This window comes from Pyxicephalus adspersus, chromosome 3 (genome assembly GCF_032062135.1).
Source record: "Pyxicephalus adspersus chromosome 3, UCB_Pads_2.0, whole genome shotgun sequence".
NCBI classification, from domain to species: Eukaryota; Metazoa; Chordata; class Amphibia; order Anura; family Pyxicephalidae; genus Pyxicephalus; species Pyxicephalus adspersus.
Window position 1 is genome coordinate 94,382,390 of NC_092860.1, and position 14,574 is coordinate 94,396,963.

Below are 14,574 nucleotides of genomic sequence, written 5' to 3' on the forward strand. Positions count from 1 at the left end.
CCCCCCCCCCCCCCTCCCTCTTCTGTTTTACTGCAATATTCTGGTTCTCTTTTGTATGTTATATTTGTTTGTAAACCCTTTGTTAAAAACCAATAAAAATAGATTATACATAAAACTTAAATTATGTTGATTTTGTAGAGATTTCCCTCATTTCCTTTTGTATCCTTAGAACAGGAAGTGTGGGGAAACCTCCATAGCAAGGCACACACAGTAATAAGTAGCAACTAACCTAAAGAAGGTTTTTTTTAGTTCCAACACAAGAGGTAAATGCTACAGAACTGGTTTACAAATTGTAACAGCTAAAGAATAAGTGACCTTTATCACATTTCTGCAGCAGACAGTAGATCACAAATGCATATAATTTCACTGAAGTTATAATTTTGTTACAGTTAATGGAGGTTGTGGTACCCATGTGTAGCTAATCATGAGTAGATGAAAATTTATGACATTTTGCAGACCGCACATCAAATATATTTTGTAAGATCAGGCTTTAAATCCTACACTCCCATTGGATAGATGGGTATAGCAACACCAAATGAGCACAAATAAAAGAATACAGAACAAGGTGGAGCAAAATATCAGATACATAAATGGGGTGTCCGGTTATATGTAATCCATGGAGTTGATGGCCCTGTAGGGTACTAAGGAAGCTGATATATAATATATACACACAAAACTGGGTATTGTGAATGATTAAAGTGAACTGTCAGAGTCAGCACATCAATGTAGTTTATTTATTTTGTAATACACAGTAGCTCTACAGCAGTGGCTTTCTGTAGTAGTTGGAAAGACAGAAACACGCATTTATTTTTAAGCATAAGTTACATAGTTTCTAATGACAAAAAAAAAAAAAGATATTTTTTGAAACATTTTCTGTGACACCTTAGCATAACTATAAAACTGTGACGGAAATTGAATTCTTTCATTATTGTATAGTGACCTATTTATTCCCAAAACACATTGGAATTTATAGAACCCAGGAGTGTAGAACATCATTGCTCTTTAATTATAATAATAGGGATAGTTATATAATACACACACATCTCAGCCATGACACTATTAGTGGAGAAATAAGGGAAAGGATTAGAAAACTGAGGGGCAAATATTCTAGTAAATGGTTAAGCACTATAAATATTCATGTATGTGCAAATGAACGTGAACAGCAGTACTTGGGCAGCACGCAAATGAGGCAAGTGTCGTCATTTGCAGCACAAAACAATTATCGCTGACACTAATTCCATAGCAGTAAAGGGCTATTGGTGGAGTTTATCTATTCATAATTAAAGGTCCCCCCATCTCAATGTAGGATGCTATCACAAGAAAGCACACTATGACATGGTTAATTCCCACAGCTACTAAAAGCAACGATTAAGTTAGGAACAGTTGTGTGGGGGTGGAATGGCAGCAATACGGCACTGTCATGCCTTATCATTAAAATAAGCAGCGCGGGCGGCTTGTTCATAAGCAATGAATTAATGAGATGAACAATGCTTAAAAGTATGATGGGCTCTTATCAGATGAAGGCGTCACTCGCACGCTGCTGTAAAAGGCTTTTATCAAGCAGAGAGGTATAAGGACAGTAACCTCAAACATGTTTTACAATTACTGCAACATGCTGGAAGGCCAATTCCAAATTATGATGCTTGCTATACACAATGACCTTTAGAAAGTAAACACTTTTTCTAATTAACAGAAAAAGAGGTTTTACATTGTGATTTCCAGGTTAGAAGGCAAAAGCCATAGTAGCAATTTTTTATGTGAATGATTATATATAAAGAGAAATTAGCTGAACCCCCACTCCAAGTTTCTGCTTTTTTTGTTTCATGTACTTTTGTTGCATATTAAAATGCACTGACCAGGAAAATTCACCTGCAGTGAATGTTTAGTGAATAACACAATCACTTCTTTTTAAACATTCCCCTTAGTGAGTTTGAAAACTTTGACAAAGCAGGCCAAAAAATGTACAATAAAATAAATATTGTATACAGTATGCATACGTTTTTTGTATTGTTATTTAGGACAACCATGTTTGCTCAAAGGATCTGCACATTTGACATTTTTTCAAATGTTTTAGATGTCTGCTTTCCCCACTATGCTGCTCTGTGGTTCCTCCTTCAGACCACTACTTCACTACAGTATAGAGGACTGTGGGAGTAAACACAGATTGTAGCAACAGGTCAGATGTGCAGATTCTTTATGCACTAGAGTACTGTATTTTTACTTGAGAAATCCCTGTCCCCTGCTAGCAAGTGCAGCCAAGTAGATAATTTTCTAATTGTAGGGAAAGAAGGCAGGGGCTATAGTTCTACAATCCTGCTGATTAGGGAATTCAGTACCTGAAGCAGCAGGGGGTTTGCTGAACCTCAGTAAGGAGATCACTGCTTTCCCAAAGAGAGCAAAGTACGCACTCTGCACCATGCTTTGGGACAAAGAAATCAAACTACAATTGCGCACACCTTTAGCTTGATGTCCTTCAAAAGAATTTTGACAATTGAAACTTACAGTTCAATTGGGTATTAACATTGCAACTATCCAGCAATACAGAATCTAAGGATAGTTATAGCATGTTCTGTGGGGCCCTTCTTTAACTCTTATTTTTTAACATCTTAGAGATCCACATACGGCTAACACTCTCAAAATCCTAAGAACCTCTAATGGTGCATATGGATAGCAATTATACATGGGTCTGTGCCTGGGGGATAAAGAAAGGGAACATGACCTGCATCTTAGTCTTACATTTCAAGCATAATTTAATTTTGTTTTGTTTTTGGCCACTTTGGAATGAAGCAAGGAAAGCACAAAAGGTTGTTAAGATAACTATTTACAGTCAGTGCAATGCCACGTTTATTTTAAAATGTGTTGTTAAAATTTGTTGCTATACCAACGCAAACTACATGGTCATCAAACTTCAAATAATAATTTCTGGAAAAAAGATAATATACCCATAAAAAAGTGCTTAGACTCTTGGCTTGTGCAGCTCTTGTGAACTTTGATTTCACAATGTTAAATACTTAATACAACTGGAATGGTCTTAGGTTTCTGTTTTTTTTTTTTTTTTAAACACAGCCATACAGTTACAAAAAAGAACACATGAACTGACACAATCACATATTAATAAAATGTCATCGAAGACAACAAACACATACCCTTACATTTACATGGCTGGACTATATAAAGCATAACTATTTTTTAGATTTGAATAGAGTTAGAGCAGCTGTATAATTTTTATTGTGGTTTGTGTCCACAAAAGACAGTTTCTCTCTGTCTATTTGGCCTAATTACCAACATCCCTGGAAATGTAACTCTTAAGGCTCTATTTATAAAACAGGAAATCAAACATTCTCTTGTGGGAATCAATCACTGCCATTGAAACACACTGCACTGGAAGATACCCACAAGGGAATATCTGATTCCCTGTTTGATAAATAGAGCCCTAAGATTTGTCAGTAGAACAGGAATAGAGGGGGACATCTTCTATTCAGGACAACTGTTCCTATGACAACTAACTTGTTGAGAGGATTTTGCTCATATTGGAAAGATAGGTATATTCTTGCTTTCTGCAGAGTCTACAGGAAAGAAAGTGAAGGGAAATATCCAAAAGATACAGATTTTTTTTTACCTTTCCCAAATTTCTATTCTAAACAATGGCCTTAGTTATATGTTCTATTGAAATTTTTACAGTACTGCATGTTTCCTTATGCACTTTTCCTTATTTGGGAAAGCCAAAGAACAGTTCTACTCTGCCAGTGTCAGACTGTAAATGTATATGTATACACCAAACATAACTTTGTTACTGACATGTAACATTGTGCAAAGCATTCTACTTTAATGAGTGCTGCTGTAAAGAACGGCTCCATGATCACCTCTATACATACCACTGGTACTCTAACCTTCTAGGAGCATTGGCCTTTATAAAGTGGAACTCTATCCATTAAAATAAATTGGTTAGGATGAGGAGTGGTTTAAATTTAATATTGGTTTGACAAGGACAGGGAAGCACGGCCTTTATTAACATGTCAAATGTTTCAACCTTGCCCTACTGTAGTAAAATATGTTTATTTCCCTATTGAAGAGATGTACCAGGAAGTCAGGGGATCCTCCCCTCCTCTATTAGGAACACGTAGGACAATATTAAAATGGATATACGCTACAAACTCATGCTGTAAAATGTTTTGCCATGGCCTTTTCCACCTAAACATCTTCAGTTAATAATACAAGCACATTTTAAGTAGTCCAAGGAGATTAGGTGCATGCAGTGATTACAGATAGTCCTGGTGGGTTGTGGCTTTTCATTTACTCTTGAGTGCCAAAAAAAAAAAAAAAACAGGAAGAAAACCTTATTAAGATAGCATTTCTGGTTAAATTCTCTACTTACAAATCAAAGACTAAGTAATGGAACCCTTCTTCTGATATGCTGTCATGAAGTCGAACTGTGAAAAAAAAAAAAAAAACAATATTAATTTGTAACAATGTTACTTAAATAATTACTATTATTAATATTGCAACATGCAAAATGACACAGTGCTTGGACCTCACAATTGGCTAGTAGGCCAGAGACACATGGTCCCTAAAGCCAAATAATCTGGTCATGTTGGGATGACTAAACTAGAAACAAAAGTGGCAGCACACTACACTGCTGAAGAGATATTTAGTCGGTCAGAACATTTAAAAAAACTATAACCTGAATGGGCACTGTGTGTAATTACACTGCACATATGTAAAAAGAACCTTACAGCTCCCTATATTTAAATACTAAAATGAAGCCTCAATGATTTCATTTACACGTGTCTATACATTTTATTATCGGCTGCTGTGCCTGATGACTGGTCCTCTTTGAGGGAAGAGTAGGGGTCTAAACAGACCACTGTCGCTTGCTTCCCCTTTAGGGAAGAAAAAAAAATCCTATATCTGCTGACACCAGGCACAGCACAAAATAAGCTCAATACCAAGATCTAAGGTTTAATATAAAGGATGATGAACATGCGAGATGTGTTCATCAATCTTTCAACTGGGCATCCTGAAAAAAATATACTTTACAAGGGCTGCATCCCCCTACACTACAGGTCAATGAACACTTCAGTAAAGTTGTACCAAAAGTTCAGCCAATTTATAAATGATTGTGATCAGCAGTTGGCAAGCCACTATTTACCGCAAATGATTAGACACCCGCCTAACCTCCAACCTCAAATGGCAAGGAACATCACCAGTAAGGGTATATTACAGAATGTGCTGCACATCTTTTCAGTGGCACACAATCTAACCTCTACCTGCTTGTAATCTGTTCTCCACTCATGTTGCCAGGTAAACCATTTAACTGAAATGTGCAGATGAAAAAAAAAAAGAAAGAAAATAACATAATATTGAGACACATTCACCTCAGAAAGAACTCTGTATTACAGGCATTACTAGCTTATCACACTTTAACAAATTAACAAAGTAACTTCCAGGGGTAAGATGATCAGGTTACAGATGGACAAATTCACTTGAAAGTATAAATGCCTTTTCTTTCCAAGAACTAAATTACAGTACCTAAAGGCTCCATTCACCTATGAGTGCTTGTTGTAGAACTGGAGACAGACTATTCCATAATCTTTTTTTTTTTTTACCAATTTCCAGCTACATGCAATAGGAACACCTCAGTTTGAAATGTTTTAAGCTTTATATGTATAGATAGTGCCCGATGATGCAAGACTAGCCAAACAGTTATTTTGACCACTGACTTTTATTTCAACTGTAAATCATAGATAATACAGGCACACATAAAAACATAAAATCAACTTTTTATATACTTTAAATGTAAAAACAGCATCATACATTTAGGTTCCAGAAGCCTTACACAGTATATTTGGATAGAGGCCTTTAAGAATTAGAATTTGACTAAACAATGCTCCATCCTAAAAAATAACCTAGCACTAAAGCCGCATACACACATGCAATTCTTGTGGTTGGAAAGGATCTTTCATGATCCTTTCCAACGATAACAACCGCATGATGGATGAACAAGTGCTGTACATACAGCACCGTTGTGCTCTATAGAGAGGGGAGGGGGAGAACGACGGAGCAGCACCCTGCTGCGCGCTCTCCCTCTTCCCTTGCATTAGGATCGCTCGTTGTTCATCATCCGTGGATCCGCCAGGACGGATCCACGGGCGATGAACGACGCGGGCAGTACACATGCCAGATTCTTGCCCGATATCCGCTGTGAGATGATTATCGGGCGAGAAAAATTGAATGTGTGTACGTAGCTTAACACTCATTCCAGAGCCTTGCCAGTTGTGGTCAGCCACTTGGCGGTCTGTAGTGCTGCACTGGTTTACTAGTAGGCTTCTACAAGAAGAGGTTCAGGGACATGAGAAATCAGTGATAACACTGCAACCTCACCACCACTCCAAACATAGCCTTAACACCTAACTAACTGTTTGAATTCACTCCCAATAATTATTTTTTTTTTTTACTGGTCTGCAAAATTCTTAACTTGCCACATTGGCACAGAAAGTATTGTTAGTTCAAAGTAACAGTGCTCGGAAATACCAACAATAAAATAGTGGTGTCAAAAAGTTAAAAATACGAAAGCTAAAAGACAAACTTGTCTTTTGAGGAAAATAAAATTAAATATACCATGGTTCAAAGGTTTGTCAATAAAAGTAGGTGAGCCTATAATCCTAAAACAATCATTACAATAAATCTCAGTCTCCCCATAAACAGTACTGGCATGCAGGTAAATAGAGAGACAGACAGGTATGTTCACTGCTGCTATAGGATGCACATACTAAACTGTGGTAAACCCTAAATTAAATGTGTCTTATTTGCTTCTTTTTGGGTATTTTGGAAAACAAATTAATTTTTAGTTTACTTTGACTATGATACACTGTATACTCAACCACTGTTCCTGCAGAAGCAGAGGGGCAACTGACATCTGAATGAATCCAAAAGTTAAGTATTGAGAATAAGCTTTCAGGATGTAAAATAAACTTTTTTTTACAAACTTGTTGAATTCCCTAAATAATAAAGATTCAAGTTTTGTATAAAAAAGGAAACTACAAAATGATGAACTTAAAGAAACAGCATATCAGCTTCATCTACAAGTTCCTACAGGGAATTGAGCTTTTTTCCCTAAATATTAACCAGTTCTAGCATTTTAGGAGCCGTTAATAGCACAGATGTAAATCTATTTGAAAAGAGTAAAATCACCTTAACAATGTCTAACTGGGAAAAATGCAGTTATTTTATATGCTACATTGCCTGGCTGGATGACCTCCACTGTTAACAATGCATAGATAAAAAGCATATAAGGATATACTAATGTGATTCGTATATTATTGTTTTCATTTCACATTTGAATGAATAAATGAGGACAAGGGGTCAATGTATATTGTAGCTTCACTTGTTATTGTATTGTAATACTTGATAAGTATTGAACAACAAAGAAATTAAGTTTGAATATACACTAAAAAGGGTCAGAGATCTGTCAATCTAATCGTGATCTACATTGGAATAGTAGAAATGTTAGACCTAAAGCTGTGCACAGTTGGTCTTTTATGTTCACTTTTTACCAAGGGTTTGGAATGAAAAACTAAAATTGATCTAAACACATGAACAACAAAAAAAATGTACGTATACAGTTCTTTATTGCAGAGGGGACATGTTATGTCTTTTCTGTAAAAAAACAAATCTTATCTGCCTGTTTGCAATCTTTTGGTAAATGTACATGGAGCTATGCATGCTGGCTGGAGGGAATAAATGAACCATATGAACAAGAGTTATGCCACTCCCTCATTCCTGTTCTAATGGCAATGCAACTCAATCAGAACACGTCATATAAAGTAGGACAAAGTTTTATCTCTATTTATGTTTAAAGCATTACACAATAGGATAGGGTCTTTATTTTGGCCATTTACCTGTAAATTTTACATCTCATTTTCATTTAATAAGAATTCGTACTTTAACTCTATAACTTGAACATTTTTTAGTCAATGTGGAGTTTCACTTCAAATATAAATCAATTCTAGGTACTGTTGCCTTGTATTATGTCATTTGTTATTTAACCATGGGCATATGAAATGTTGCCATAGTGTTTTTTTTTGTGCTGTTCTATTTAAAGCCTGAGGCTTCATAAAAATGTGTTAATATACTAGATTTCTGGCTAACTCTCCTATACTGTCCATCTGTCCTTGGGTTATAACAAAACGCGAAAGATTCAATTATTTGAAAAAGTTTAGTATTAGTTGCTTTATGCAATGACATGCATACAATAACATATATATATATATATATATATATATATATATACACACACACACATTTACATATTTTATGTATTAATGTAGTAAGTAAAGACCTCTGTCCAGTTATTAACAGCACTTAGACTAGGTAGACTGCAGTATAACCATCAGTACCAATATATTTTGATAGGGGTAAATGCAAACATTCAACAAATTATAATTGCGTAGTATTTACTTATCCACTTAATCATTTGTATTTGGTATCATTTGAAAATTTGTATTTGAAACAGCTCTTACTAAATTCACAAGAAAACTTTTCCCCTCTTCCTTCTTCCAGATCCTCCATCTGCTTTTGACACTGTTGATTAGCCCCTTTTAATTCAAATCATGAACTTCACTGGTATCAGTGACACTGCTCTCTCTTGGTTTGCTTCCTACCCGTCTGACCGCTCCTTTCAAGTTTCTTTCAATGGTAATTCATCCTCTAAGGGTCAGTCCTTGGCCCGGTTCTCTTTTCTCTGTACACCTCCTCTCTCAGTAGTCTCATATCCTCCTTTGGTTTACAGTACTATGTGTATGCTGATGACACTCAAATCTATCTGTCCACCCCTGACCTGTCTCCCTCAGTCCTGGATAAGGGTTCATGCTGGCAGTCAGGCATCCATGATGAGGTTCCTGAAACTCATCCTGGATAAAACTGAATTTATCATTCCCCCCTATATTACAAATCTCCACCTGACATATATATCATACATATATATACCGGACTTATAACGGCTAATAACACGGTTATTCATCCCTCCCTTCAGGCACATTGTCTTGGCGTCCCCTTCGATTCTGCCCTTTCATTTACCCCCTATATTCAGAACATTTCCAGGTCCTGTCACGTTCATCCATGCAACATCTCCAAAATCAGGCCCTACCTGTCCCTAGAGACCACCAAACCCCTGGTACACACTCTTTTTCTCATCTGGACTACTGCAACATCCTCCTCTCCGGTATTCCACTAACCTGACTCTCTACCATATTATCTATGATGAACGCTGCAGCCTGACTCATCCATCCTTCCCACCACTCCTGTTCTGCCTCTCTTTGCAGTTCTCTTAATTGCCTTCAAATCCCTCCATAGTTCTTGTCCCATTTACCTTTCTGACCTGGTAAAAAAAATTACTCCTCTAGCCGCTTTCTTTGCTTCTCCAATGATCTACTAATAACTTCCCTACTTATAACCTCATCACATTCATGGCTCCAAGACTTTTCTAGAGCTGCCCCAACTCTCTAGAATGTTCTTCCTCTTCTTATTCGGCTTGCTCCTAGTTCCTGCTTAAAAGAGCACTCAAAAGCCATGTTTTCAAACTTGCCTATCTGTGTTTGTCTCTCTCTTAAAACCCTCACTACTTACCCACCATTCCGCATCCCTCTACTACTGTGTGCCGCTTCTCCAGCTCTTAGATTGTAAGCTCTTCTGGGCAGGGCCCTCTCCTCCCATGTCATTGTCTGCCATTTGCAACCCCTATTTAATGTAGAGTGCTGTGTAATAAGTTGGCGCTACATAAACACTGTTTAATAATAATCATTCATCCAGTCTCATTTCCACATGTGATTTAGGGTATTCAGTTATTCTTCTAAATATCGGTCCACTGCATATTTGCCATGTATCGCCTACAAACCTGTAGCCAGCACACTTCTGGCAGGTCAGAGAGAAACTTGAAACAACGGAACTATGTGACTGCCCTTACACATGAGTTGTATATTGATTTAAAAAAAAAAAAAAAATACCCAACAGAAATTTTTATTTTACGTAGAGGTTTTTCAATTTATTTTGGCACATAAATAAAGCTGTTTATTTTCATTCAGTGTAAATCACTAAGGTCTTAAAAAAAAGTTTATTGATTTTTTCTTTTCATATTTTTTTCTTTTTACTCCTTTGTACCCACACAATAATACATGAAAGCAACATAGAAATCGCTCTCAATCTCAACATAGGGTCTCTCTGTATTACTACTGAATTAACAACTTGTGAACATTCCCTTTTATGTATGTCATATTTTAATGTCTGAACCATTAAACAGAACACTGTAAAAACTGCCAGTGCTGCATGATTCTGAATTTTAATTAAAAAACAGAAAATATATCCCAATACTAAAGATATAACATAGTTTAAAGAAATACAAAAAGTAGCAGGTTGTATTAAAAAAGTTAAATAGTATTCATGAACTAGATAAGCTTTCAAAATTATTGGCATACTGGTGATTCAAGCAAAATAATGCTTTTTGGGAAAGTCTTTGCTGCAGGTAGTCATTACTAAACAGATTAAGACTGCCAGCTCATAACTGAATAATAGCATAGTTGGAAACAGTTCTCAGCAAGTCCTCTAATCACTGAGTTATCTATATTTTTCAAGGAATGTTCTGGAGGTAAACATCTTGCACGCAAGTATTTTACAGGTCCTTGCACATTAAACAGAGGTAATAAGTCAAAACATTGAATACTGCCACATCGAAAGAACAAAAAAAACGATACAAGAACCATCGGAAATAAAACTGACAATGCAGATGCATGAAGCATGTTATAAAGCGATAAATGTTTAGGTATTCTGATGGCCTTTGATATTCTGATGTGGTTTGATAGCACATTAAGATAGTGGATTCTTTTGTATGCAACAGAGACATTTTCTATTAGATTAGTTTAGAGAATGCTAAATGTTTCGTCCTGACCACTTCTGAACAGTTCAGGTTTCATGGCTTGTTTTTTTTTTTTTATTACCTACCTAGTCATGCCAAAAATGACAAGCCAAATCACAACCCTGATACTTTTTATATTGTAGATAATGACCTACTCCTTGGTTTGCTAAAGGTTGTCTGAATAAATAGACTGTTATCAGTTAATATGTCAATGTGTGTGGACTTTTTAGCAAGGTGAATTAACTGTAACCTGTAATGAACTTAAAGTGCTTCTGTACAACTACCTTATAATGATATCTGTTTGCTGGACTATCTGTACACCAGGGTTGTACACTTTTATAGCACCTCCAGAATTGTTATTTGCTTTAAATACTTGGAAGGGCTAAATTGTATTGTATATTAGTGAATAAGAAGACATGGACTGGCACGGTAAAAGTAAAATGGATAAGAAAAATATTTTTACCACAAATGCTATTAAATATTCATCTAAAATACTTTTAAGTCAATGGGCAGTTTTGAAGTACCTTTTTAATGCCATTAGATAGAAGGCAGTCAGATCAAGATCAGTCAAGTTTATTACTTCCACTAGTAGAGAAAGGCAATAAAATATTTGGTATAACTACACTGCCTGAGTTTGCTTAAAGTTTTAAAAAGCAATAATGAACTAACTACATACATGCCACCTGAGGGTTGCTTGCAGTAAATAAAATTGTTTTAATTAAAATAGGCAATTATCAGCTCACCACAGGAAATGTCAGCATGCAGGCTATCCCAACGCTCTTATAGAGCACAAAATTCAGTGCACACAGGATTTATTTTAATAAATCAATCAACTGAAAATTCAGACAGGATCATTCAGTTAACTCTATCTACATAGAATACTCACTTGGTGTATTAAATTTAAACATTTGAGCACACAAGTCTGTACGTGAAAAACATGTTAATTTGCATTAGCTGCAGGGACATTGCAGGAGATCAGCAACACTATGATGGAGTAAATTACCAAAAAGAAGGGGAAAAAAATAATGACAAAAAAGAACACTAGATAATAGTTTATCATTGACGGTATTTTAGCAAACTAAATGGAATTCAGGTATAGTTCACACATATTTAAAGAGAGGAAACAGTCTAACTCAACTCTCAAAGTGAGTGGACTCAAGCAGGGAATTATTGGCAAAAATATATCTAAAAAACATTGTTTTATTTTATTGCAAAAACATATAAATAATACATAATCCGTGACAAATTGGCAATTAAAAGCTCAAATACATGGCTTGGAATCACAGTATATCACATATAACAAAATAGTTATCAAGTACAAAAGCATCCAGGCGCGTTTTCACGGCAACTGCAGTTTTCTCTGGGCATTTGATAGCAGAACAACATATATAGATAACCAAAAGCAAACATAATAATAAAATCCAGGTCTGTATATGGATGCCTGTGAGACAGGTGGCATGCCTGACATTAGGTTGATGTCACCAGGATCAGATCTGTACAAAATTTTCTGGGGTTCATCAATACAGTTATGTTGAACTGTATCCTGGTGTTATGAAAGACCAAACAGGCATGCAAGTTTAGGTGCACATTGTCTGTGGTTCTTGATATATGAATTTCAAATAAATGGACTTTCCTACTGTATACCATAACCACATTATTTTAGGTTTAGGTTTTAGGTGCTCCAGTGTGAGATTCCTACATTTAAAACGATGCTAACATGTTAAATAGTTAAAACAATAAAAAAAAAACAACATGTTCATGTACATGTTTTAATAGAGTTCAAGCATTGTGGACTGAAATTACTGTCTGAAAGCAGGAATCCCTTTTTTTACTTCAGATTTAATAATGTACAATTGATTTTCGTTGTGCATAGGAAGTCATTAACATGATGGAATATTTCATAAAAGAACACTAAATAGTTCATAAAATGGGTTTAGTGTTAGAAATAGGGTCTGCTACAATTATCTGGAAATCATTTTTCATTAGTATTGCATTAAACAAAGACAAATATTACCATATTGTTGTGTACTCTTTCCAGAGCTGGTACCTAAATCATTTTAGGATACATTACCTACAATCTCATTACTGACAACACGTTTTCGGTCTTTCCATGTGGCCCCTGGGGCGCAAATCATCGGGGATTACCTTCTCCTGAGGTGTTATTAGTTTTGTTTGTTTATGTCTACTTGTATCATTGATTCCACTTGAGGTTTCCTTTCAATGAACTTATATTTTTACAAAGTTAAGTTGCTACTTTTTCAACTCTGGGAAACTATGTACAGTTAGGTCCATAAATATTTGAACAGAAACAACTTTTTTCTAATTTTGGTTCTGTACATTACCACAAACAAATTTAAATGAAAACTCAGATGCAGTTCACCTGTAGACTTTCAGCTTTAATTCAGTGGGTTGAACATAAATTGCATAAAAATGTGAGCTAAAGCCTTTTTTTTTTTTAAACACAATAACACAATCACTTCATTTCAGGGGTTCAAAAGTAATTGGAAAAATTCAAAACCCTTGAAAACCCTTTGCTGGAAATTACAGCCTGTATTCTTGAACTCATGGACATCACCAGATGCTGGGTTTCCTCCTTTTTAATGCTCTGCCAGGCCTTTATTGCAGCGGCTTTCAGTTGCTGTTTGTTTGTGGGCCTTTCTGTCTGAAGTTTAGTCTTCAACAAGTGAAATGCAGGCTCAATTGGGTTCAGATCACTGATTTGGCCATTCAAGAATATTCCGCTTTTTGCTTTATTAAACTCGTGGGTTGCTTTGGCTGTATGTTTTGGGTTATTGTCCATCTGCATTATGAAAGGCCTCCCAATCAATGTGACTGCATTTACCTGGATTTGAGCACACAGTATGTCTCTGAACACCTCAGAGTTCATTCGGCTGCTTCTGTCCTGTGTCACATCATCGATAAACTAGTGTAGTGTCCCAGTGCCAAGTCCAATCTAGCCTGGTAATGTACAGAACCAAAATTAAAAAAAAGTTGTCTCTGTCCAAATATTTATGAACCTAACTGTATATATAGACAGAAGTTAAGTAAGAAATATAGCCTATCATCATAAATGTACTAACTTTTTTCCTTCTCTCTGCAAAGTCTTATAAAACCCTGGTATTTCTGCCAGTAAACTCTACCTGTAAGTGCAACCTGTAATAGGGAGGGGGCAACCACTGCTACTGAAGCGGTGTTGTCCCTCATGTAGGTTGTTTCTACTTAGGCTGCTTCAAAATAAGATGTTACAGGGGGCTTCACTATCATCATTATCTTTGATGATTTTGTCTGTAGCAAAGCATTTTGTTTTTAGTTATTCACTCCTTTGCCCCACACTGCTGTTATGAGTTTACATCTCTCCCTCACTCTGGGTGGCCAAACAAAACAGCAGAGGATAAAAGGTAAGTAAATGCAGCTCGTGGAACTGGCATTAATGATGATAATGCTGCAGAGTTGCCCTGCCTAGGCAAAGAACAGGTTGACCCAAAAGTAGACACACATTAACCCTTTGGCTTGCTCGGGTTAACGAGCTTATGAGACTGGAGGAACTCAGAGCTATGAATGAATATAATAATGGAGCATATACCTCCCAGTGGTCAATATGGTAGATGTACTCCTCCTTCCGCTCACTTATAATTAGACTATGTGTATGTGGTTACATGGTCCTTTTT

At 36.1% G+C, this 14,574-nt stretch overlaps 1 protein-coding gene across 4 annotated transcripts in view; it reads right to left on the reverse strand.

The window, feature by feature from the left end:
• CAMK2D (calcium/calmodulin dependent protein kinase II delta) overlaps positions 1–14,574 on the reverse strand; it is a gene marked incomplete in the record, with an annotated part of 124,599 nt that overhangs the window by 64,996 nt on the left and 45,029 nt on the right. For all 4 annotated transcript variants that reach the window (XM_072405760.1, XM_072405758.1, XM_072405761.1 and 1 more), the window contains 1 exon segment: positions 4,376–4,430. In XM_072405760.1, the coding sequence (XP_072261861.1) occupies positions 4,376–4,430 (55 nt within the window).